Source organism: Beta vulgaris, chromosome 3, assembly GCF_026745355.1.
Source record: "Beta vulgaris subsp. vulgaris cultivar EL10 chromosome 3, EL10.2, whole genome shotgun sequence".
In the NCBI taxonomy this organism is placed as follows: domain Eukaryota; kingdom Viridiplantae; phylum Streptophyta; class Magnoliopsida; order Caryophyllales; family Amaranthaceae; genus Beta; species Beta vulgaris.
The window spans coordinates 1642677-1669804 of record NC_079204.1 but is presented as its reverse complement, the minus strand read 5'-3'; the positions used below and the strand labels follow the sequence as shown (position 1 = coordinate 1669804).

The following is a 27128-nucleotide window of genomic DNA, read 5'->3' as shown; positions in this document are numbered from 1 at the left end:
GGTATATATTGGTAAAAGAGGATGGACACCAAGTACTCCATAGTTCCTTGATTTTCCTGACTATATATTTCCTGCAAAGTTCAAAACTCTATATATTGTCTGAAGCAGGGGAACAAGCATGGTTCTACTAAATCAATATTTATCTTGCTTGGAAGAAATGGTCCTTCTCTGTATTCTGTAGAGTAATTTCCCGTTGAAGGACCATATGTGAACCCAGAGAAAGTATAGTCCCATACTTGGTATGGGATAACTTTTCCCATATCAGTTACTTGATATGATTAGATGTAGCTCAGATATGATTTAATAGCGAACTGATATGATTTGATGTAGCACAGATATGATTTAAGATTTCAACTGACAAGACCCCCAAAAAAAATATGAAAAAAAAATTATAATTTTTTAATATTACTTTTGTCATACATAAATGCCATGATATTGGCACATACCCGATATGGAAATATCATTCCTCACTCAACCCATACTCCATCTCATGAACTGAAATATCATCAGTTGCAACTTGCAACTTGCAACATGCATAGAAAAAGGATTATTTGAAAACAAATTAGATGGTAGGGCAAAGCTTGATAATTTTGACCTTCCCAAGAAAAACGGAACACTAAATTCGACACCTTAACCTATAATTTTTTGGGACCTTTTCACTTACCGTTGATCCAAATCGATCTTACTACTTCTATATTATAACAATAAGAACATATTTTCTCCGTTTCATAATAAGTGAAATATTTTCCTTATTTGGAATAGTCACAATAAGTGAAATCAAGTTCTAAATGGTAAAAAAAAGTTCACTCTTATTACAAATATGCTATCGAAAAATAAGAGGGGACCACAACTCTTTTTTCTATCACTCTATTTTATTGTGGTCCCAACTTTCTCTCTTTAGATTCTTTGATAACTCCCCACTTCTTTATTTTTCACTTATTGTGAAACAGAAGAAGTATAAAATAGTTTTTGGGCTTTTTTTTTTTTTGTTGAGGGCCCTATGCGGTCAAGCAAAATGCACCGGTTGAGCCATGTCCTTGCCGATCCATGCATAATTTTATCATTAGAAAGCAATTATCTCAGTTCCCCTTAGAAAAAAATTTTGATATACCCGTCATAAATTTAAATTATCATATATATTAAATAATATTTATCTTTTCCTACTTGTCATATATATTGAAGAAGTTAACAATGTAATTAAATTTAAAATTTCAATTAAATATTAAATTAAGGCAAATGATATAATTATAAATGTTTTTTCGAATCAATTTTTTGTAAAACTAAAGAATAATTAATTGAGATTAAAACATTAATATGATACGCATAAATAGCGTGCAAAAAATGCTAGTCTTAAGAAACGCTACAAGGCTTCTAATTTTTCCTTCACTTTTTTATTAGGTTGAATTGCAAATTCTCGAGGAATGTTTGTTTCATAGCTGATAAAAACGCTATAGTGTTTATAGTTTATACCACTATTGATAGTAGGGATGGGAACGGGTCGGACTTAGACCAGATTATGCATAATCCAACTCTGACCCTACAAGAAGTCGAATTTTAAATCCGAGTCCGACACTTGGCTCCTAAAATCTAAATCTGACCTGACTAAAATCCGAACATCCAACTCTGAGTCTGATCCGACTTAAAAACCAAACACTTGACTTAAAATATGGCCATCCGACTCCGAACCCGATTCGACTTATTTTTCTACCCTTTTTTATAATAGAATAATCTTCTATAATACAATAATCTAATCATTACAATTTATTCTAATAATCATATAGAAATCTTGTATAGTACAAACAATCTAAATATTAATATGATTTTTAACAATCATTTTTTTAAGGAGAAAATCCTATATAATACAATTGGCTGAAAGTCGAAGTCAGATTATACATAAATAATACATTAACATAAATAAGAAAAAAGGATTGATTGACTCAAAGTTGGAGTCGGATTCGGATGTCGGATTATTTTATGAGATCCGACTCCGACCCTCCTCTGGCTTGGAGTCGGACTTTTTAAACGGAGTCGGAGTCAGATTACTTTTTTGTCGAAGTCGACTCAGGTTTTTTTTTTTCCTTCGGATCGGAGCGGACTAGAGTCAGATTCAGATTAGGTTGTCGAGTTGATAGTATATATTTGATCATCATGTGTGGTATATTAAATTTAAAAAGTAGTATATAAAACCAACATATATGTAATTAAAATTATTTGATAGGAGGCCATAGGCTATAAAAAGGGTTATGATCAAACAATACACAAGCACACCAGAACTCAAACACCTAAACACAAAACTTCTATATTATCATGGGTACCATATCTCATGAATATGATAGAAACATCGAGATTAAAGCTTTTGACGAGACAAAATTAGGTGTTAAGGGACTTGCTGCCACTGGTTTGACCAAGGTCCCTAGCATCTTCATCAACCACCAAGAACACAATCGTAACAACAAACAACATACTCCTGACTCCAAATCCCAATTCACCATACCTACAATAGACTTAGCCGGAATCGATATCGATTCCGACAAGTTTAAGAAGGTTGTTGATGAAATTTGGGATGCTTGTAAGGAGTGGGGTTTCTTCCAGGTGATTAACCATGGAATTCCCCAAGAAGTTCTAGACGGTGTGATGGATGGAGTTCGTAGGTTTCATGAGGAAGATGATGAAGTGAAAAAACAATATTACACCCGTGATATTACAATAAGTAGTATGAGGTTTGCGTATTTCTCCAATTATTACTTATTCAAAGGGCCTGTTACAAATTGGAGGGACACAATGTGGGCGTCAATGGCCCCTTACCCGCCTCAGCCCGAGGAGCTCCCAGTCGCTTGCAGGTTTGTTATTATCGTTATTCGTTACCATCATTTATTATTGACTAACTATATACTTTCTCTGTTTCTTTTTACTTGTAACAAGTTGACTTTCACGTTTGCCAATGCATAATTTCAATCATCAATAAGTTTAATTACTGATAAATAAAAATTATAAAAAGTATATATTCGGAAAATATACATGTAGACGAATCTAACAAGATCCTACATGGATATTATGTTTTTTCTTAACTATAAATCATCAAACATAAACTAAATAGAGTTGGGGAATAGTGTAAAAGTTAAATCGTTGCAAGTAAAAAGAAACGGAAGAAGTATATTTCATGAGAGTTACAAGTATTTTTCAAGTTTAGCAAGCATTATAATGTTTGTGCAGGGACGTATTATTCGAATATGCAAAGCATGTAACAAAGGTAGGCCACACATTGCTTGAAATGATATCAATGGGACTAGGTCTTAATCCAACACATCTCAAAGACATAGATTGTGCTCAAGAGCTCATGTTGTTAGGAAACTACTACCCACCATGTCCTGAACCAGATGTAGCCATTGGGTTCAGTAAGCACGCTGATAATGATGTGCTGACCATCCTAATTCAAGACAAACAAATTGGTGGTCTTCAAGTTTGGCATCAAAATCAGTGGGTGGACGTCCCCCATGTCCCTGGTGCTCTTGTTATCAACACCGGCGATGTCCTACAGGCAAGCTCTTCTTGTTATCTATTGTTAAATTTCAGATTATATGAAAATGGACCTGGGTAGCCCAATAAAGAGGAGGAGAGTTTAGCCTACTTACAAGCTAGGAGGTTCCATCCTAAAACCAATTGGTGACAGGAGGAGTAATTCCTAATCTTATAAAGTGGTTTATTCTCTCTTTTTTCTCCAATATAGGACACTCACAAGTGGGCATTTAATGATGAAAGTTAATCTAGAAAATTCTAGATAGGTCATGTAATGTAAGGAAAAATCTTATATGCATGTCTTAAATTGTCTAGAAAAATCTTGTAAAATATCTATGTAAAAAAATCTAAGTTTAGAATATTTGAGTGTGTGTTAGAAATATCAAGGTCTAGAAAAATCTAGAAATCAAGGTACAACAACTATAAATATGTTGTATGTGTATGAGTTAAGAGTAAGCTCAAATGAGAGGGAGCCAAATGAGCTCAAATGAGGGAGAGCCAAACAAGTGAGCTCCACACAAAATATTAGGAAGGTAGAAACAAAGAGTTCTACCAAGGTGAATGAGAGACATGAGCTCTCACAAACACACTTGTACAAATAATTATCAATGAAAATACAATTTCATGATACTATTCGGGTCCGTCAAAACTTCCGTATGCGCCACAAATTTCTATCATTTAATGGGTTTTAACATCTATATATGCTGATCATGCTCTTCTTGTTGATTGAAATATTAGAGTTTAGTTTTTGGATCATCATGTAGATCAATCTTGTTTGGCCTGACGTTGATTGCACTTCGTAGCTTGTTTGACCATTTTATGTATGTGGGTGCTTTATCTTGGTTCTTTGAGTGATCAACTGGTAGTATTACATGTTTAGTAAAATAAGCTATTAATTTTTAGTTGTTACTAGCCAAAATGACCAACTTTATGGAGAGAAAGAGTGTAGATTTCAGCGTAAGAGTTTTATAACTTGCTTATGACCATTGAATAGAATTTTGTGCTCATTGACACAAGAAAAAGCCAAAATTTAAAAATATTTGGAAGATTCCATTATATCTTAATTACTTACTTAGTAACAAAATTGATATTACACTTTGAAAATTGTATTTTTTACCTAGTATAGTTGACCATGCATTTTTTAGTTCTAGATAACATCAACCGCTATCATCATATGATATGTTGTCGGATTCATCTCAATGTATACTTTCATAATATTATTAACTTATAACTTTACTAATTAATACACAATTAAAGCTATTAATGGTAAAAATATTGTATCAACAAGCGTGAAAGTCAAAGTGGAACACCTATTATGTTACGAGGAAGTATCTAGCATTTGCATCTTACTTTGGATCACGTCGACTTATCTTATGGCTGCATAATTAGTAATGATTATCCTTAATAATGTCAAACACATGCAGCTAATTACAAATGACAAGATGAAGAGTGTGTATCATAGAGTTGTTGCACAAGGAGTTGGGCCCAGAATCTCATTGGGAGCTTTCTTCAAGCCGCACACTCAAAATCCAAGACTTTTCGGACCAATTAAAGAGTTATTATCTGAAGAAAAGCCCCCAATTTATAGGGAAACCACTATGAAGGACTATCTGACTCACTACTTTAGCACTGGGCAAGATGGTAGCTATGCCTTGGACGAATTCAAGCTGCAAAATCCTTGAGATCGATCAAGATCATATATCATGCATATTTGCAGATAAATCCTTTCAATATATTATGTTATATATGAATAACAGTATGATAAAGTTGAATAAACGATGGCAAATCGTAGTTATGTATTTTACTATTTTAGTCAAGTTGATGTGAGATTTGAGAAAGCTAAGTTTTGTTGGTTTACAACCAAGTAGTACTTGGTCTAGTGGTTTAGTCAAGGTTGTGAGATCAAACCCTACTAGAGGCATTTGGGGGTGGGGATTTTCCCTTACCATTACCTCATACTCCCTAGGAGCCTTGTCTGTAAACTCGGGCCGGATTGACCTAAGTAAGGTTCCGGTTCGATTAGAATGTCTTTTCCTTACCTATAATTTTTTTTGTTTGTTTACAAATAATTAAACCACGAATGGGTATGAGCTAGCTCAATTGGATAGAGCGCTCTCCCTTAACCCCTAAGGTCAGGGGTTCTATCCTTATTATGCCCGCCATTCCATCACATTATCAGCCAAAACATATTGCAAGTTTGCAAGCAACTTGTTCCGTCATTGTTTGAAAAGCACCATTCTCAAGTGCGTGGGTCGGTAATAATTGGTTTTAACTTTTACGTGAACCAGACGGAATTGGTAGAGACCCACTGCCTCTCATTTGCCCTAGTTAGGCGAGGATCGGTGTTAGGACGGGGATAAGGATAAAAATTATACTTGATGTGAATGATTATACGGCGGGAGTAAATTTTAAATTGGAGTCCAAATCATTCGTTAAATCTTTTTTTACTATAATATGTGTCACTCAATATTATTAATTTATTTCACTAGATTTAGACAAATTTCTTTTTTTTTAAATAAATAAATAAGGTAAAGAATCATTTGACATCAATCAATTACATCGAGTCGCACAAATTATATTATAAACTAGTTGTTAGGTTTGAGAGCTATGCCACATGTGAGGAAAATTTCCATTTATTAATATTATACTTTATAGTAATAAAACTAATATTACTTGGTCTAGTGGTTAAGAATTTAGTATATCAATCAACTTGTAGTCACGAGATCGAATCCTATAGCATGCAACTTCTAATTGTTTTTATTGTATGTGGATTACATGGAGTAAAATGCACTTTGGGAGAGCGCCACGTGACACCCTTTCTTGTTTAGGAACACCTTTTAATATATTAGTATAGAATAGTGTGTGGCCCAGGCGTTGTCTCGAAGGACTATTTTCTAATTTTTTTAATATGGTTTAACTATTGTTTGTCGTGTGATTTCCTTTCAGTCATTTGTTGTGTGTCAAAATAATAATCATTACTTTGACATTGGCTAACTAAACACAAATTTTAGAGGTGATCATGGGTGCCAAAAAATTTTTGCCCATTGGTCGGGCCAGGCCTAAATTCAGGCCGAATTTTTGTGTCCAAAGCCCGCTATTTCGGGCCTAATTTAGCGGGCTTTTGCGGGCCAAAACGGGCCCGACCAAAAAATAGACTAAAAAGTCTTTTTGGCTTGCCCAAAGCCAAAAAAAATACAGGCGGGCCGGGCCAAAATAATCACCTCTAACAAATTCACAACTAAACTGTTATTGATTAACACATATTCATAACTTTTTATTTGTCAGAATCAGTTTAACTTTTTAATTACATTACTTGTTCCACCCGCCTACCCAATGTTAACCCAACACTACATGACCAAATTGAATTACACTTCCTATCTAGTTAGTTCCATAAGTAACTATTCACACACCAACATCAGTATTATAAACATAAAAATGAGTTGATGTACCACTAGTAAAACGATTGCTTATTGTTGCGCTTGAATTGCTGCGATTTTACCCAAACACACTGCAATAAACCACGTCAAAAGAAAAGGAATTGTCGAAAATCAACATATTGCTGCGGTTCTGGATGGAAACTAGAATAATAGATGTCAACGAAAATTTTTCAAAATTGTTTGACTGTTTTGACCAAATTCATTGTTGCGGTTTCCACCCGGAACTGCAGCATTAGATTCAAAAATTATTTTTATTAATAATATATATATGAACCTATTGCTGCGGTTCCATAACAACCGCAACAATAGACTTTACTATGAAAACTTAAAGGTGCCATCAACCCCCTCTCTCATTCTTCTCCGATCCCTCATCTCAAACCCTTCTCACTCTCAAACCCTTCTCACTCTCAAACCATCCACGATTTACCCTCTCTCTCATTCTTCTCCCTCTCAAACCTTTTCCCTCACTCGTCCTCCTCACTCTGTCACCCTCTAAAATCCAAAAAAATCGTCATTCACCTTTTAATGGCTTTGGCAAATTTAGTGGCGGAAGGTTGACGCATCCGCTCAAGGAAGTTATAAATGTGAGTCACACCCTCCGTCCTTCTCAGGCCACGTTAGTCCTTCTCCCTCTGTCCTTCTCACACATCTCTCGTCGTCATTAATTACAAATCATTAATGGTGAATTTCGAAAGAGAGATGAAGCAATGGGATGACTGCAAGGAATGAAAACGTATAAGAAAAATAAACTTGGTTGCAAGTAGGCGTTGACTGCCACATTACTAAATTTTTTTTTTACAAACATATTCAATGTTTTCTGAAAATACGAATCATGAAAAGGTGTTTGCTCAAACGGTAAGTCTTTAGATATTATTACCTAAGGTTAGGAGTTCGAGCTTGGGTTTGAGCATATATATTTTTTAAATAACGATCATCTATCTTATTGTAGAAAAGTGTTTCACTTATAATGGAATGCAGGAAATATTTTCTCCATTAGTTGTGTGCTTAAGTGCATTAGTATTAGGTTGGTATATAATTGGGCCTTTGCTTGGGGATTTGTCTAGTGAAGGGAAAATTCAGACATCATTCTCATTTTCAAGCTTTTGTCTTGTTGAGGCGTCACACTCGAAATAATGAATATAGTGAACTCTAGTTGGAGTATAGGTGAAGAAAATGAGTTCAGATTTGGCGGAAGATGGAATGGATTTGAAAAAGTCCCAATTTCATCTAATTTTCTTGGGCAGCTTACTAGTTAAGAAGAAGCACATACTTCATTACTTTCTCTATTTCTTTTTAACGGCAACATTTTGACTTCTAAACTGTTAGGAAACAGGGTGCATGTTGTAGTTTGATTAATGCGGAACAAAAAATCAATGAAATAATAAAGGTGAGAAAATAATAAAAATGAACAAACAAAGAACACAAGGATTTACGTGGTTCAGTCAAATTTGACCTACGTCCACAGGTGGGAGATTAGAGCTTCTTCACTATAATGGAGAAAATCAGAGAGAATAATACAAGGAGTCCTAAATTCTAGAGGCTAAAAGTGTTTCATAAGTTGTGTGTTAATAATAAAGAACACTAGGAAGCCCTTTTATAGCATAAGGAACCCAGTACAAACCCTAAACGATAACTTAGAAACGAAAAAAAACTCAAAAAACGCGTTCGGCGCACAAAACGGCGCACCGCCCGGTCGGGCCCGGGACGAAACAGTTTCGTCAGTTCTTCGTAAAACAGTCATAACTTTCTCGTTTCTCAACGGAATTGGGCATATGACCTATCGTTGCAAAGCTCTTTGAACAAGCTATCACCTACAATTTGAGTCACATCAAAACCATTTATAGATTAAGAGATATGTACATTCAAAGTTAGCGTTATGCCATTCACAAGATTTCAAGTCATAAATAACAAATCTCCACCTTGACTTGAAATTGATCAACCAAGGTAAATCCACCTTAAACCAAGAAATGATGCTCAACCAAAAACACCATAGAACCTCCACCTCAAACAAAATTCCATGAGCCTACTCACTTTAGGCAATCAAAAACGGACATCTTCTATACCTTGTGTACCAATGCGTCTTCGAACACAAAATTCGTATACAAAACCATCACATGGCCTAGATCGAGAGTATAAAGTCACCAACCCCAAGCATGCTTTCTCAAATTGACCAAACTCTCTTCAAACACTTCTTCATCTCAACAACAAAATCAAAGGCAATTCTAGAAACTGAATGACAACAATAATTTCTAAATTGCAATTGTACTTAATAAACACAAAAGTACCAAATTTGAGATAAGAAAATAGCATAACTAGAACAAAATCTAATGCATAACTAAGATTGCTAATTTATTATAAACTCAAACAATCTATCATAGACTTCATAGCAAAATCCACACAGTTTCTCGTTTTACCAAGAGATCTCAAGGGGACACAAAACATAAAGAGATCGTAGAAATCGCAGCCCCAAATCTTGTAACCCTAAAGTGCAAGATCATCATCAGAAACAGCGTCGGCAATATTTGGAGATCGATCTTCATTAGACATTTCTCCATTTTTCTTCTTTAATTTCCAACACTCATATTTAATATGACCCTTCACGTGACAATAGTTACAGATTTTTCCAGAATTCTTTCCACCATGAGCAACCAAAGCATTTGTGTGAGCAGAATTATTAGATTTATTAACCAATTTATTGTCAATTAAAATCTCTCTGATTTAATGCCTCCTTAACATCTTGCAAAATCAAATCATCTTTGCCATATAATAGGGTATCTCGAAAGTGCTTATATGAAGGGGGTAAAGAACACAACAACCTAATAATCATATCTTCATCATCGATCTCAACATCGATGTTTTGCAAATCCATAATTATAGAGAAGAATTCATTTAAATGAGACTTAAGCGATTTACCTTCTTCTAGACCGAGATCATGAAGTCTAGATTTAAGTAGTAAACGGTTGGTCACAGACTTTGTCATATAGAGAAGAATTGCATTCATGTATCCGGATATAGCGCGAGTGCCCTTTGTAATATTGCGGAATTGAGCTTTGAGAAGTTTGGAATGGCTACGGAATCGCAAGCAAAAGTATAGGCAAGGATTTCCCATGCTTCCTTAGCGATGGAAGCACGAGAGACAAGTGGTACAATAGTGGGGTGAGAGTGCCAATCATGGCCCCGGAAAAGCGGCTTGTCTTGGCATAACCAAGTGGTGTACGTTGAGTTGGGAGTGGAGGCAGCATATGACGTGGTGGTGGTGACGGTGGAGGGTGAGGATCATGAGTGCCATCTAGAAATTTAGATAAGTAATAGTTGACAAGAGTGGCGGCAAGTTGGGTATTCCAGGATAAGTAGTTGGTGTTGTTAAGCATAATGATATTGGTGAGAGTAACGATAATGAGTGGTGTCTTGGGAAAATTGTCATTGGGCCGGGAATCATAGGCGGTGAGGCCATGGAATTAATATAGGGGAGGGAAGGCCGAAAATTTTTGTTGTGGGTTGGAAGGTATCCTGCTCTGATACCATGAATGATTAAGAAGGCTTATATTAATCATTAAACTCAATGAGTTTATACAACACTAAGACTAAACTACATAACAAAGATAAGTAGATTACATAATACAAGAGAGGATAAATACATTAGTTGCAAAGATGACATAGGCTAACAAATTAAACTATAATATATCTTAGTCAAACAACTAGGTAAGACAGATAATATACAAGGATAAGATAACATTAGTCTAAGAGTAATGCTTATGTCCAACAATCCTTACCTTGAACCTCATCCGCCACCATGACATCTCCACTATCATCTCAATGCACCTTACTATAATCTTGGGGAAGTTGTATTGTTCTTTGTTAATAGTTATTCCGATAGACTTGAAAAATCTATGTATAGCGACTTTAGAGAGTAGGACAGAAAAGCTTGACTTTCAAGATTTTATTTGTGCGTCACATTGATACAATTAAAAGCTTGGAATTGGAATGAATGAAAAGATAATAAATTTTATGCGTCACATTGAGACAATTGAAAGCTTGTAGTTGGTGAAGATGATAAATCAAGGTTAAAATTGCCAGCCTGATTTATTTGGTTTGTCTCTTGATTTTCTTAGTTTCCATTAATGGCGATTACTCAATATTTTCCCTAACGAAACATTCAAACAATATTATTCCGTGATATTCCTAATTCATGCATCAAAAGTCTAAGTACTACGCATGCAAGATTTTGAACAAGGATTGGAATAATATTATTACGTGACATTCCTAATTCATTTGCAGGTCATTCAACTCGCACACGTGATACGACCTGAATAAAAATCCTTTTGGTGTCTTCAGTCTAAAATTCAGACCAATTAAGTACACCTGACCTACCCAGTACTTACGATTACTAAGTGAAAACTTTAGTCTATCCAGTGTTGGTTAAGGTCATGTGCAGGGTGAACAACTGCATAGCGCCCCCGAAATATAAGGGTCCAATTCTATTAGTTGTCCGCACAAAGTAAAAAAAAGAAAAGAAAACCCAAATCTTACAAATATAAAGAGATTAATTTCTATTTGGTGTTTTTATTCTTATATTCTTTAAAAAGCTTCATTTATAACTCTTCCATCTCTGCTATTCACCATAAAATTTTTATATTAACACAGGCTTCTACTTTTATGAGACGGTCATGCCAATGTTAAAATACATACTAGATATATAATGATGAATAATGTAATTAGGCTGTGAAATTTTGTTCAACAAAATAACTAATTTCTTGTTGTCTAATCGTATCGGGTGATTTCATTATCCAATGAGCAGATACAAGAAATAAATTCTCCATTCTTAAGCTAGCTAATAATGATAAGCAACTCAAAGTCAAAAATGTTGGCTTAGCTTCCTCGATGGGATAATTGACTTTACAAATAATTTATACTTCCTATCGCATCATATTAGAATTCACATAATCACATGTACTAATGAACATCTTTTAATTAACTAGTAGCAAAAATTATATTTTGAAGATAGACATTAAGATATTTCAACATAATTTTGTATATTTAGTCAAAAAATTCAAGTTCAAACTAGTATATTTATACTATGCAGCACCTCTCTTACTAATTGATTGCTCTTACTAAACTAGAATTGTTCAATGTATATATATGTCATGTCAATTAACAAAAGTAAAGTAATTTGGCTTGCAACAAGATTTTTGAACCAGTGACATCTTGCTATTATATATAGCACAATTACTATTTTAACTAACTTTTAATGATACTTTAATGTCCACATTATTATATTTACACCTTTTAAATATTGAGGTTTTTTTTATTATATTTTAATGTGGATGGGAAAAAATGTATATCAAGTTCGAAAAAAATGCCATCCACAACAACGTCCGGGTCCAAATACTAGCAAAATATTAAAAGGCGTTCCTAAACAAGGAATGATGTCATATGGCGCTTTTTCGTGTATTAGTTCATGTAATCCACATACAATAAAAAAAATAGAAAATGCATTATATAAGACTTGATCCCTTTATCACAAGCATATATATACTAAAGTCTTAACAACTAATTAAACCAAATAATACTTGATTTTATATACTACCGTAAAATAAAATGTATATTAATAAATGAAAGATATAATTAATCGGGACATAGCCTAGACTTAAAAACTAAGCAATAGTGTAAAAGTCAAATTTATACCATTAGAAGAAAAGGAAGTATTACAAAATTAGCTTTCATGTAACATGATGTTCTCTATTTCATCTTTTCATCTACTCTCTCCGTTTCATTTTAATTGTTACACTTTGATATTTTACACTATTCACAAATTTCACTTTGACCATCATTTGTGATTTATACGCGGATGAAAATATAGTCATGTGGGATCTTGTTAGATTCATCACAACATGTATTTTATTAATATGTATTTTTTATAATTTTTACAAATACAAAACTAAAAAATATATATATGTTCTCAAAATTTTGTATTATCATGCGTAAAAAGTGTGTGTGCGTAGATTAAAATGAAACGGAGGGAGTAGTTTATATGTCATTAAGATGATGACAGATTGACAGATGAACTAACAAAAAGTACCAAAAAAATCCTCTATTTCCCCTCTTATGACAAAAATTAAATTTTTGATTTGTGGTATCTCTGTCATAGAATGGTGACAGCATTCAAATGTCCAATCTCCATAGTCTCCAACTCTCCATTGGAAAATTCTGCCGTGAAGTATAATACTAGTCAAATTAATTAAAAAATTGGGATTCTCCAAATTATTTAGCTATATAGTATTCTCAAATAATCATACATTCATATCCTTAATCATTTTATGCTCTTTACTACTCATACTATCTAATAGTGAGCTAGTAAAACTCAAATTCAACAAGAAAAAAAACTAAGGAATGGGCTCAGTCGCAGATAATGTAGAAGAAATCAGCCCTTACTGGGACCTAAGTGAACAAGAAGAGGAGGAAGCATCTTGTTTTGCTTTGTCCTTAATGACTGATGGGATCAAGTTTGGCGTAATCAAAGTAGTGACAGAACTCAACGTTCTTGAGATAATCAAGAAGGTTGGGCCTGGTGCTAAGCTCTCGGCGGCTGAGATTGCCGCCGAGTTGCCTACGGACAACCCGGACACTGCAGCGGCCACTCTTGGCCGCTTGCTCGACTATTTAGTGAGCTACTCTATCCTTACCGTCTCTTCGACCACCCTCTCCGAGGAGAGGGTAGAGAGACGGTATGGCCTTGCTCCAGTTTGTAAATTCTACACGTCAAATATCGATGGTGCTTCTTTTGCTTCTTTCTCAAATACATTTATGTATAACGTTATAAAGGAGACCGGGTAAGTTGTTAATCCAATAATCTTTTTCTACTCCCTCTCTGATATCAATTTGAGTGTGTCTTGGGTGTAACATGTTACACCATAACTTATTGTGTAACATGTGTAATGACATGTATTTTAACAAAAATAACATGGACTACACAAATTAAATCATGACATAAATCTCACGTCATGTTGTCATTTATTTCATGTTATTTGATTTATTTATTTTTACAAAAAAAGTTCTTAAAACTTATTGCTAAGGACTCGTTCGATATTATTGTGGTATTCTGTTCTTGGTTTTTTGATTTAAAAGTCATATGATATATATAATGAATAAAAAAATTAGTCAAATTTATTGGAAACATGATAATTTTTGAAAACTGACAACTGAAAAGTAAAAATCGCTTTTTCTGATTTCCAGTTTTTGATTTTTAGTTTTAAAAAAAAAAACTGAAAACTGAAAACAAATAACGATAACAAACGTCTACATTTGATTTGAAATAATCATTTCGAAAAACTTTAGCTGAAACATCACTTTTTTTTGTATTATGTGCAGTCTATGTCTAAAAGATGCAGTTCTTTATGGTAAGCAGCCATTCACAGAGGCGTACGGGATGAGTATGTATGAGTATATGGGAAAAAATGCCGAGTGCTGCAATAGTTTTCATAAGGCAATGTCTGATCATTCTACGCTCGTTATGAGCAAATTATTGAGGACATATAATGGATTTAAGGGTCTCTCCTCGTTGATTGATGTTGGTGGTGGTAACGGAGCTAGCCTGAACACGATCCTTACACAATACCCTACTATCAAGGGAATTAATTTTGATCAGCCTCATGTCATTGCAGATGCTCCCTCTTACACTGGTATATATTGTTCTCTTTGTTTTCGGATTCCAAGTTTTATTTGATTTTGAATCTCTCTTACTATATGCAATGATAAATTTATTCGAGTTTTTCTAACTTATGCACCAAGTCTATACGTTTAGCTATTTGTTTTAGCTTTATTAAAAAAACTGATAAATATGACGTAGTTAATTAAAGATAAAAATGAATATATACTATTAAGTATCTTTACTAATAAGTGATATAAAATTTCACATGTTCAAATTCAAAGCACATGTATGTATGTTGTTTTTTTAGCGAGTTGGGTCTGCTAGGTCAACTTGTAGGTTGGAAATAAATGCATTTTCTTAAGTTACGTTACATTTGGTTGGATTTTCTAACTTTGTATTCGGGCTTTGCTTGGGTCTTAGACAGTTCAATATTGACAAGTTATGTGACCTTCCTTTCAATAGTAATGCATGTATTGTGCTCCCAAGAGCACAATGAGAACTATGCTCTCACAAAACAAAATAGAATATTTAGGAATACGAAAACGAATATTTTACTGTTGAAGTGGAACATTACAAAAATTCACTTACGAATACGAACATTTTACTATTGAAACGGAACATTACAATAATTCATTTACGAAAAAGAACATTTTACTGTTGAAGTAGAACATTACCGGAATCCAATTACAAAAATGAATATTTTACTGTTGAAGCAGAACAATACTAGAATTCAATTACTTAAATAGAACATGTGCTTATCAAATATAGAACATATTTTCAGGAAAAATAGAATATATTTTTGGTGGAAAATAAATATTCAAAGAATATTTTTTAAAACAGAACATTTACTTATCGAAAATAGTACAATTTTCACGAAAAATAGAACATAATTTTCTACTAAAAAATAAGTTTAAAACGAACATTTGTTGAAATAGAACACTTACTAAAATAGCACAATTTTTACAAAAAAACAGATAGTACTTTTTTGCTGAAAAATATGCTTAAACTGAAACATTTGTTGAAATAAAACATTTACTCATCGAAAATGGAACAAATTTACTGAGTGCATGGTGTGCACCGTACTTCTGGAAGCACAATATAATTTTCATTTCAATAGGCTTTCGAACTCTTAAATTACAATTGATTATTTATGCTTACATACAGGTGTGGAGCATGTTGGAGGAGATATGTTTGTCAATATTCCCAAAGGCGATGCTATATTCCTCAAGGTACGTAAGAAAGATAATAATTAAGCCAACAATGTTACAAACTTTGAAAAAGAAAAATTGTCAATAAACAAATGCTAACATTGGACTTAAAATTAACAATTTGGATTGTGCCTTTCTTCAAATTTTCAGTGGATACTACATTGTTTTAGTGATGAGGCATGCATAAAGATCCTAAAGAACTGCTATGCTGCCCTAACAGAGGACCATGGAAAAGTTATAGTTTGTGAATATCTTCTTCCTCATTTACATGAAACCTCCAATAACATGGCGGCTAAATCAGTCGTTCAGTTCGATGTGATTATGATGGTTTCGGGCGGTAAAGAAAGGACTGAGAAGGAGCTCAAGGCGTTAGCATTTGCAGCTGGGTTTCAAGGCTTCCAAGTTGTTTGCTCTACCTATAATGTTAAGATCATGGAGTTGCTCAAGAAAAATTAGACCATGATAGATTGATATTACTTGTTCATTGTCAATCCAAATTTGTCACTTATTTTCTATTTGACTTTTGCATCGAGTTACATTGTTTTATGTAGTGTCTCATTGTCCGCCGCATCTTTAATTTAGTGGTTACTGATAAACCAAAAAGAATAGGAAAGCAAGGAATATGGGAAAGTTGTTTTTATTCACTCACTTAAACTCATTACAACAGTGACCTTTTATAAGACTTAGAAAAACATAACTGACTTAGCCAAGAATTGGAAAGTCTCCCATTAATAACTTTAGAATTAGAAACCTTTGTAACTGATAAGAAATTAACAATCATAGAATTTGAATCAATCCTCAACACTCCCCCTTGATTCAAAGTCACCAACTCCTAGCTGAGATGTAAAAAATTGATGCTTAGTTTTCGGAAGCGACTTGGTGAAGATATCAGCGACTTGCTCATTTGTACCACAAAACTTCAAGATAATTTTTTTCATCAGCAACCAACTTCCGGATGAAGTGGTGTTGAACATCAATATGCTTGGTTCGTCCATGGATGCCGGATTTTTTGCCATTGCAATTGCTGACCTGTTGTCACAGTAGAAGAGTGTAGCTTCTGTTTGCTGCACGTCAAAATTAGATAGCAATTTCTGTAGCCACAATGCTTGTCTTGCCGTTGCAGTACCTGCTGCATATTCAGCTTCATAAGATGACAATGCCACTGTTTCCTGCTTCTTTGAACTCCAAGTGATAGCTCCAGAACCTAAGGTAAAAATGTTACCTGAAGTGCTTTTTCGATCGTCTAGGCAGCCTACCCAATCACTGTCAGTGAAGCCAACCAACTTAAAATCTAGCACTCTAGTATACCAAATGCCAAACTTCAAAGTTCCTGCCACATAGCGAAGTATTCTCTTAGTTGCACCCAGATGTTGCCTAGTGGGATTATGCATATATCTTGACACCATACTCACAGGAAAGGAAATATCTGGCCTAGAGTGTATAAGATAGTTTAACCCACCAACTAAACTCCTGTAGAATTTCCCATCAGCATGTGCAGTCCCGTCTTCATGCTGCAACTTTTCATTCACATTCATGGGTGTAACCGCAACTTCACAGTTGGTCATGTGAAATTTTTTCAACAAATCAGTAGCATACTTTTCTTGGCTTACAAAAATACCATCATCACTTTGCTTCACTTCAAGGCCCAAAAAATATTTTAATAAACCCAAGTCTGTCATCTCAAATTGACTCATCATACTATGCTTAAAATCATCAACTATGGATTGAGAAGAACCCATATAAATGATATCATCCACATAAAGACACACTACCAAAAAACTTCCATTGCCTTGCTTCTTCAAGTAGAGTGTAGGCTCATTCTCACTTCTTGTAAAATCGTTTGACAGAAAGAAAGCATCAATCTTGCTGTACCATGCACGCGGGGCTTGCTTTAGCCCGTACAAAGCTTTCTTCAACCTATAGACTTTGTCTTCATTGCCATTTTCAATAAAGCCTTCAGGTTGTGAGACATAGACCTCCTCTAGCAAATCACCATTGAGGAAGGCAGACTTCACATCAAATTGATAAAGCGGCAACTGGAATTGAGCAGCTACAGCAAGAAATGCTCTAACCGTCTCAAAGCGAGCAACAGGTGAGTAAGTCTCATCAAAGTCTACACCTTGTTGTTGTGCATACCCCTTGGCAACGAGACGAGCTTTGTGCTTTTGGATGCTCCCATCAGAGTTATATTTTGTGCGAAACACCCACTTGAGCCCGATAACGTTCTTCCCCTCTGGTTTATCAATTAGCTGCCATGTCTCATTCTTCTCTATGCATCGCATCTCTTCTTTCGTTGCATCCTCCCACACACCACTTTCTGATGCTTCTTCATAGGTGGTTGGGTCTGAAACATACAAAGCAAAGTTACATGTTCTGTAAATATCACTAAGTGATCTGGACTTTCTTGGAGGCGTCTCGCTGGAGGAACCATCAGGTGAGCTTGATATTGACAAGGAACCACTGGTGTTATGAGTTGGGCTGTGTGGAGGTGTTGAGGCAGGAGATGATGAGTTGCTCCTGTTAATTTGTTCAAGGTCTGGAGGTTCTTCAGGTTCTTCCATATCAAGTCTTGTACCCATAATTTGCTCATCATCACTCCATATCCATCGTTCATCTTCATTAAATCTGACATCTCTACTCACAACAACTTTGCCATTCACCAGATTATACAACTTATATGCTTTAGATTCACTACTATAGCCAACAAATATATATTTTTCAGATTTGCTATCAAGTTTGTGGCGTAAATTAGCAGGAATTAAAGCATAAGCAACGCAACCAAATATTCTCAAGTGCCTTACACGAGGTTTTTTACCTCTCCATGCTTCAAATGGGGTTCGATCCATGTTCAGCAAGTAGACTGCTGTTGCTACAGCTTGTCCCCAGAATTTATTTGGCAACCCCTTCGCTTTCAGCATACTTCGAGCCATTTCAACAACAGTTCTATTTTTGCGCTCTGCCACGCCATTTTGTTGAGGCGTGTAGGGTGCTGTAAGTTCTCTTCGAATGCCATGGTCAGCACAAAACTCATTAAACTCATTTGATATAAATTCACCACCGCGATCAGTTCGAAGAGCCTTTATGGTTCTCCCACTTTGATTCTCCACAAGCACCTTAAACTTCTTGAACTCATTAAAAGCCTCAGACTTGAATGCCAAAAAATAAACCCAGCTCATTCTAGTAAAATCGTCGGTGAGTAATAAAAAATATCGACTACCATCTATAGACTCAGTTCTCATCGGCCCACATAAATCAGCATGAACTAAATCAAGGAAGTTTGATGCTCGCCATGACTGGCCAGAAAGAAAAGGCAACCTACGTTGTTTCCCATACACACACCCCTCACAAAAGGCATGTTCACCAATTTTCGGTAGTCCAATAACCATTTCATTGTTAGTCAAGACTCTTAAACTTTTAACATTCAAATGCCCAAAACGCATATGCCAAAGTCTAGTTTCATTATCACCCTTAACAGTTAGTGCACTACTCACATCATTAATGACATCAAGTGGGAACATTCTATTATGTGTCATAGGAATGCGAGCAATGATTTTGTCACTTTTTTTGTCAGTAACAATGCACACAGCATCTTCAAAAATCACAGAATAGCCACTGCTCACTAACTGACCAACGCTTAATAAGTTGTATGCTAAACTAGGCACAAACTGCACATTATGAATAAGTTTGGCATCACCTTGATGTGTATTTATGGCAATGGTACCTCTCCCTTCGACTTGGATGGGTTTGTCATCTCCGAGCCGCACTTCACTCTTCAACGTTTCATCAAGCTCTTTGAAAAGGGCCTTCGAGCAGGACATATGATTTGAACACCCGTTATCAACAAACCATACACCATCAGCCCGATCATTTATTCGGGAATGCGTCATAAACAATTTGGACTCCTCTTCAACTGTTTATGCAAAATTTGCCTTTTGTGCATTCTTTTGTTTAGCCCAACAATATGCCTCCTTGTAACCAAACTTTTGACAGTAATTGCACTGGAAGGATTTCTTGTCATGACGCCCTTCATAAGAACGTCCTCTTCCTCTGCTGCCACTGCGACCACGACCGTGAAAACCACCTCTTCCATGTCCACGGCCAGAATAATTTGTCTGCCCTTTATAGGAAGACTCACCAAAAATTTTTGTCTTCTCCTTATAAGAAGACTCCCCCTTCACTTGAAAGACCTTCTCTTCTACCTTATCACTTGTTTTTCTAACCCTGCTTTCATGAGCTAATAAAGAGCCCATTAATTCATCAAAGGTATAAGAAGACATATCCTTTGATTCTTCAATGGCAGGGACAACATTATCCCAATTCTTATTGAGGCTCCGCAAAACCTTGCCCACAACATCTTCATTGCTAATTTTTTCACCATAAGACCTCATTTGAATAACAATATTGGTCACTTTAGAGAGGTAATTTTGAACAGACTCCTTATCACCCATGACTAATTCGGCAAAATCACGACGAAGAGTTTGCAATCTTACCTTAGTTACCCTCTGATCACCCAAATACTCCTGTTTGAGTATCTCCCATGCCTCATGAGAACTACTAGCGGCTGAAATACGGGGAAAGATATCATCATCCAATGCTGATTGAATGAAAAACAACGCCTTAGCATCTTTCTTGCGGGTCTCCCTCAACTGTTGATTGGGCACAACCGGTGTCGGAGTCGATTCTTCATAACTGTTCTCCACCAAATCCCACAATTCTTGGGATTTAAACATAGTCTTCATTTTAAGACTCCAAAGATGATATTTTTCCCCTTTGAAAATGGGAATTAAGGGTTGAGGAGTGGAATTTATGCCATTTCCTGCCATTTTTGTGTGGAAACGCTTGTGGGTTTTGGTTCTTAGGAAAGAAGGAGATGTGGAGGGGTTTATCTCAAAATAAAGCTTTTCACTCTCTCTCTTACTTTCCTCTTTTGGATTGCACGTGGTTTGGTCTTTTTCTTTTTTTTTTATGTAAGGGAATCTCACCCAAGCATCTGATACCACATGATAAACCAAAAAAATAGGAAAGCAAGGAATATGGGAGAGTTGTTTTTATTCACTCACTTAAACTCATTACAACAGTGACCTTTTATAAGACTTAGAAAAACATAACTGACTTAGCCAAGAATTGGAAAGTCTCCCATTAATAACTTTAGAATTAGAAACCTTTGTAACTGATAAGAAATTAACAGTCATAGAATTTGAATCAATCCTCAACAGTTACAAGTTACAACATAGGAGAGGGAGGTTCTAGGAACAAGCACTTGTGTCTCGAGTTTCAAGTCTCGACCACTGCTAGTTGTGGCTGGTTAAAGAAGCTAACCAAGCCACAATATGCCTTTGGCCGTCAATTTCTTGTATGCTTCTCCGCATTGTTGTATTTTCCCTTTGATGATAGGTTTTGCAATCTTGCAAGTTTGTTTTCACCAATAAAAGCTTGAAAAAGAAAATATATGGATTCGTTGTTGAAAACATACTAAGAGTTTATTCTATTCAACTTACATTTACTTATTTTCAGAAAAAGTAAGAAAAGTCAAGAAGTGTTTGAAAAGTTGAAAAGTCTAAATAGTTTTAGAAAAGTTAATTAAAGATATATCAGACAAGTTTAGGCAAAATTAAGTTGGATAAAATATATTCTAAGTATACATAGGATCAAGAAACAACAATAAGGTTAAGATGAGTCACAACCTGAGGCAAAAATCAGAAGCTACTACATCATCTACCATGCTTCGGCAACCACTTATCCACACTCTTGTATTAATCTCAAGTGAATTAAGTTGAGCCATAGCATGAGCTACTATATTGACCTCTTTAGAGACATGATTAAAGCTAATTAATTAAATCGAACCACCTAGAAATAGCTCGAATCTTACGAACAATCATACCCAAGCACGAACGATCTCCTTTCTTTTCATTAACCAAATTAATAACCTGAAGATTATCACACTCCACCACTATCTTTTTCATCACATTGAATTATCGCCATTTTTAACCCAAGGGCCAAGCGCAATTGCTTTAGCTTTTGTTATAGACAACTCCCACTACTGCCAAGCTTGTTGACATGCTTGTTCCCATTAACCAAATCTTATAGCGTATAATATATAGTAAAATATAGAAGGGAGAAGATGAGAGAATGTATTTATCTTCATTCAATCAAAAGAAGGTAATAAGAAGTTGACAGAAAGAAAAATCAGTAGCTTATGAATGTGCTATCTGATATTTATACACCAACTATAAGCTGTAACTAACTTTGTTAGTATAACTAACTTCTCATAACAGAAATCATAACTTAATATAAAATTAGTCTTAACAAATATTCATTTTTTTGAAATTGTCGAACAAATCCTTGAGTTTCTTTTCTCAAAAAGTAACTATTTGAAAATTAAAAACCTTTCATTTAATCGAACATTTCTGCCTTGGATTTATGTTTCAATTGTTGTATGATTCTTGTTGCTAAACACGTACGAAATAAAAAAAAACGGAGAGAACATTCTAGCGAGAAATCCTGAGGTGTTCGATTAACTCTTTTGGGGTTTTGGAGATTTGGGGAGACCGATGTATCTATATATGATGTGAGAGAGGACAAAAGTTTAAGGGCTTGGAACTTTTGGGTAAACAAGGAGGGAAACCAAACAAATAGGATGGAGGAAATGGGGATCGTGGAGGACAAGATTGATGTTTTTTTAGGGTTAAAGCAAAAGGTCGTACACCACTTACATATATAAAAGAATCACACCACTGTTGTATTAGCTATTAGATTAATGCAAAATCATACATCCCATTGCAACCATTATCCAAAAAGCATTGCAATATATTTAATGGTTGTTGCATTTGACACTATAATGTTACGGCTTAGTATAAGTGATCGTTGCAATGAGTTGTTACACTAGCATATGTCGTTGCAATAGATCGTTGCACTAGAATGCTGCATTATGGGCAACTATTGCATTAGATTGTTGCAATTGCTTCAAGATGTAGTAAGGTTTAGAGAGAGTAGATTTAGTGTAGAGAGAGAAAATATGTGTACTCAGAATATACCTGCATAATAGTTACAAATAGCTATTTATAGTTGTATCGTAACTAGGATGTCTAATCATTCTCCACATGTATGGTTGTGATAAACCCATGAAAGTGCACTTGTGAGTGTCACACATCGGAGAAAGAGGAGAGATTGTTACACTTTATAAGGTAGACGAGTTACTCCTACTATCACCCATTGGTTTTAGGAGCGCTGATAAGAGCATATCCGGTATTTGTAAATACCGGGGTAAAGTTGTAAATAAATACAACTTTTCCTTTTTTTTATTTTTTTTTTATTTTTTTTTTGGATTTTTTACTTACATATATTCATGATCTGATTCACATTGTAGTTGATCTGATTCATATAATAGTTGATCTGATTTCTCTCCTACATGATCAGAGTTGTCTAAATTGTCATTAAGTCAACTTTTTTTGTCTTTTTCTAGCAAAATTACTAACATACCCCGGTATGGACACTGTTGGCCCATACCGGGTATGCGCTTATACTTTCTCTTGGTTTTAATATGGTATCTCCTTTGGACTTGTAAAGTGGACCAAATCTCTCCTCCTCCTTGTTCGGTCACCCAAGCCCATTTCGTATTGTTTGTAAATTTAACAATGATGAGCCTATCTTAGGGAAATATTCATTGCTCTATTTTTTTCCTATTAGGTAACTACCAATAATGCTATGGGACCACTCATGGACCTAATGTCAACCGTCTTATACATTAGGTTGCGTCTAGGTATATTGCTCGCGGAGATGTATCTATGTCCGTCCATATACGTCGGGTACTACCCATACCGTCATTATTTTTGGTCAGCTAGGACATTAATAAATAGAAGTAGGCCTATCAAGTATCAACATACACAAAGTGGTTGGAATATGTGGTATATGTTCTTGGATCTCCCCTTATCAATAAGACCATCACTTCCCAACCTCACAAAGGGGTAGCTCTGGATCATAGTCGTTGACAATATTCATCATATAGAAATTCATTTGTCTTTCACTATTCTGGTGTACTAGAAGCAACAACTTAGTTTCTAGGAGAATCAATATCTAGTTCATCTACAAAGCTGAAAGATGGGAACAATTAGCATGGACGGATGCACAAGTGGCGTCCAACCCGAATACGATCGCATGAAAGAGGTGAAGGCTTTTGATGATACAAAGACAGGAGTTAAAGGATTGGTAGATTCAGGTGCAAAAAAGCTACCTAAGATGTTCATTAGACCATGTCACGAGCTCGAAGAAGAACTCAAGACACCTAGTGTTAAGCTCCAAGTTCCAGTGATAAATTTGGAGGGGATTGGTAACAAAAATGGTTACGAAGAAATCGTCAAACAAGTCCTTGATGCATCAGAAAAATGGGGATTTTTTCAAGTTGTTAATCATGGAATTTCTATGGAAGTGCTTAATAATATGTTGCAGGGGATTCGGATGTTTCATGAACAAGATGCTGAGGTAAAGAAGAAGTTTTATACTCGTGAAAGAGGAAAACGAGTTTTGTATTCATCAAATTATGACCTCTATTTTTCACGGTTCGCCAATTGGAGGGATACTTTATCAGTTAATAACACAAATTCTGGTCATCTTGATCCAAAAGAGTTACCAGAAATATGCAGGTATCTTGTTATTTATCTGCTTATACATTTGAAATTGTAGAGTGATTTCTTGATTTAAGTCCGATCTATGTTTATCATATTATAATAGTTTCAGCTATGCATAAATCATAATAATCTCGAATACAAATGGTGGCTTGTTAGATTGATTGGGGGACTTCACAAAATTGATTAAAAAGGTGTGGTCAAATAACAAGTTGTCAAGCTCTATAGCTCTAGGCGATGAGTCAGGGGTTAATTGGATAGAACAACACTTGAAAAAAAAAACAACAAATTATCGATCACTTGAGATCATTTTAAAGAGGCATCCCCAATAATTGGGGTTATTTGATTATAATCTATTGTTAAAGTTATTATGAAAAGGCTTGCCATAATTAGAATTATATATACTTACGAAGTATTTCTATATATTACTACCTCGATTTCTAAATACATGAAACATTGAAAATTTTACACTATTCGAATACTAATTTTGACCGCTTTTCAAAAATTAATACTTCCTCCGTTTTATTTTAAATGAAACATTGGGTGAAATGATATCATCTATTGATCAATTTTGACTCCAATTTATCGCCATTATATAAAGATAAAACATAATCAAGTGAGATCTTGTTAGATTCGTCTCGATGCATACTATCGAATTATAAGTTTTTTATACTTTTTACGTGTGCACAACTAAAGATATTAAAGATTAAAGAAGCGTGTTGGTTGCATGAAAAAGTAAACATTTCAATTTAAACAGAACGAAGGAAATATATATAAATACAAATACTATCATATAATATATTATTCAACGAATCTCAAAACTTATTTTTAAAATATCAATTTATTATACGTTTTACTAATCGATAATTAAAGATATAAACAGTCAGAATAATGCATTGAATGTACTGAAAGTCAACATGTATTTAAAACGAAGGAAGTATTACTCTTATATCACCAAAATCAAATTGTTCGTTCGTTGTTTGCAGGGATGTAATGTTGGAATACTCCAACCAAGTACTTAATCTAAGTGATGTTTTACTGGAGTTAATATCTGTAGCTCTTGGACTGAAGCCACATTATTTGAAAGAAACAGAATGCACCAAAGGATGGACCGCAGTTTTCCACTACTATCCTGCTTGCCCTGCTCCAGATTTGACATTAGGAGCAAGCAAACACACTGACCCATCATTCCTCACTATACTTTTGCAAGACCAAATTGGTGGTCTTCAAGTCCTTCATCAAAATCAATGGGTCGATGTTCAGCCTATTCCCGGAGCCCTTGTTGTTAATATTGGCGATATTCTTCAGGTTTCTTTCCTTTTAGACTCATAGACTATAGTAGTGTACTACTAATGTCCTGTTCGCTTCATCTTATTTTTGTCGAACTGGAATTATTTTCATCAATTAAAACAGAATTTTACAAATTAAAACTAATTTTTTTGAGTTGGGAATTTCGCTAATCTCTAGTTTATTTCTTATTGTGTTTTGCTGATTAGGAAGGGTTTTTTTTTACTAATTGAAATAAATATATTGATTAATACTTATTGATTTACTTATCATTTTTAGATTATCATTTTTAGATGTCCTGAGCAATAGTAGTAAATAGTAACGGACAATACTCCATCAGTCTGAAAGGTCTTGCTATTTCGTTCGTATTTAATAATAAATACTGCCCGGATTTTTATACGTATTTTATATTGCTTTTTACCTCAAAAACATAAAATTGAATAATTTTTTAGCAAGAACCGAACCAATTTTTCCGGTTCCACAATGGAGGGAACTAATGTTTTTTTATTCACCGAAAAAAAAGGTCGGGCTCTGATGAAGGGCAAGGAAGGAGGAAGGAGAGGAAGGGACGAGGAGGAGGCCAGGAAGAAAAAGATGGTCGGGCCTGCAGAGGTGGGGGTTGCGGGAGGGTGTTATGGGGGTGGGCTGCGGGGGGTGATTGGGTTGTACAGGTAGCATGCGTTAGGGAGCAGGGGCTTGGGGAGCAAGGGGTTCGGTGGGGGTTGTACATGCCGAATATACAAAAAAACATCACTTAAAATTATTTTAATCCTAAACAGTGTAACCAAATCCTTCTCAACCAATCGAAATCTTTTAAAAGTTATTTTTATCTTTTATAAATCCTCAAAAATCTCTATATTTTCCTAGTTTGTGAGAGGATTTTATTGGCACATATATGGTACAATTGTTGTATAGAAAAACTTCATCTTTTTTCTTACTACGTGTGTTAATATATTATGAAATAAATATTTTGAGAAAAAAGGAACCTGTTGATATATGATGGATGGACTCATGGAGAGATCTAGCTGGTAAATATTTTAATTTTTGCATTATTGAACTTTTAGTAAATTAGCTTTTGTTATAATGCAGATAATGTCTAATGACAAGATCAAGAGTGTGTACCACAGAGTGAGGGCTAATCAAGTTGGACCAAGAGTTTCAGCAGCATTTTTCTTTAAAGGTCTTCTATCATCTCCAAGATTGTATGGCCCAATTAAAGAGTTGATATCCGAAGATAATCCAGCTATATATCGCGAGTTCACTCTGAGTGCATTTCAAACACATTTCTTCTCTAGGCCCCTTGATGAGCCTCCATTTGAATACTACAAGTTACAAAATCATGGACATGAAGAATAGAAAGAATATACTTATGGCTATATTTTCCCTTTTAAGTATATGCAATACTTTTTTC

At 34.9% G+C, this 27128-nt stretch overlaps 4 protein-coding genes across 4 annotated transcripts; 3 read left to right on the top strand and 1 right to left on the bottom strand.

Annotated features, from left to right (window-relative positions):
* The first annotated feature begins 2213 nt into the window (after positions 1 to 2213).
* On the top strand, positions 2214 to 3642 carry LOC104887973 (1-aminocyclopropane-1-carboxylate oxidase homolog 1). Its single transcript, XM_010672764.4, has 2 exons — positions 2214 to 2840; positions 3214 to 3642. Exons 1-2 carry the CDS (start codon positions 2308 to 2310, stop codon positions 3596 to 3598), a joined length of 918 nt encoding a protein of 305 aa, XP_010671066.3. The 5' UTR covers positions 2214 to 2307; the 3' UTR covers positions 3599 to 3642.
* A 9464-nt stretch (positions 3643 to 13106) lies between these two features.
* LOC104887972 (caffeic acid 3-O-methyltransferase) lies at positions 13107 to 16324 on the top strand. Its single transcript, XM_010672763.4, has 4 exons — positions 13107 to 13783; positions 14322 to 14632; positions 15766 to 15830; positions 15960 to 16324. Exons 1-4 carry the CDS (start codon positions 13344 to 13346, stop codon positions 16263 to 16265), a joined length of 1122 nt encoding a protein of 373 aa, XP_010671065.2. The 5' UTR covers positions 13107 to 13343; the 3' UTR covers positions 16266 to 16324.
* A 3399-nt stretch (positions 16325 to 19723) lies between these two features.
* LOC125496054 (uncharacterized) lies at positions 19724 to 20632 on the bottom strand. Its single transcript, XM_048641428.1, has one exon. It carries the CDS (start codon positions 20630 to 20632, stop codon positions 19724 to 19726), a length of 909 nt encoding a protein of 302 aa, XP_048497385.1.
* A 2540-nt stretch (positions 20633 to 23172) lies between these two features.
* Positions 23173 to 27128, top strand: LOC104887969 (1-aminocyclopropane-1-carboxylate oxidase homolog 1). Its single transcript, XM_048640751.2, has 3 exons — positions 23173 to 24448; positions 25417 to 25738; positions 26807 to 27128. Exons 1-3 carry the CDS (start codon positions 23907 to 23909, stop codon positions 27071 to 27073), a joined length of 1131 nt encoding a protein of 376 aa, XP_048496708.1. The 5' UTR covers positions 23173 to 23906; the 3' UTR covers positions 27074 to 27128.

Coding starts and splice junctions, on each gene's coding strand:
- LOC104887969 (XM_048640751.2), top strand. CDS start 23,907: ATGGGAACAATTAGCATGGACGGATGCACAAGTGGCGTCCAACCCGAA. Junction 24,449..25,416: donor GAGTTACCAGAAATATGCAG/GTATCTTGTTAT, acceptor CGTTGTTTGCAG/GGATGTAATGTTGGAATACT. Junction 25,739..26,806: donor ATATTGGCGATATTCTTCAG/GTTTCTTTCCTT, acceptor GTTATAATGCAG/ATAATGTCTAATGACAAGAT.
- LOC125496054 (XM_048641428.1), bottom strand. CDS start 20,632: ATGGCAGGAAATGGCATAAATTCCACTCCTCAACCCTTAATTCCCATT.
- LOC104887973 (XM_010672764.4), top strand. CDS start 2,308: ATGGGTACCATATCTCATGAATATGATAGAAACATCGAGATTAAAGCT. Junction 2,841..3,213: donor GAGCTCCCAGTCGCTTGCAG/GTTTGTTATTAT, acceptor ATGTTTGTGCAG/GGACGTATTATTCGAATATG.
- LOC104887972 (XM_010672763.4), top strand. CDS start 13,344: ATGGGCTCAGTCGCAGATAATGTAGAAGAAATCAGCCCTTACTGGGAC. Junction 14,633..15,765: donor AGATGCTCCCTCTTACACTG/GTATATATTGTT, acceptor GCTTACATACAG/GTGTGGAGCATGTTGGAGGA. Junction 15,831..15,959: donor GCGATGCTATATTCCTCAAG/GTACGTAAGAAA, acceptor TCAAATTTTCAG/TGGATACTACATTGTTTTAG.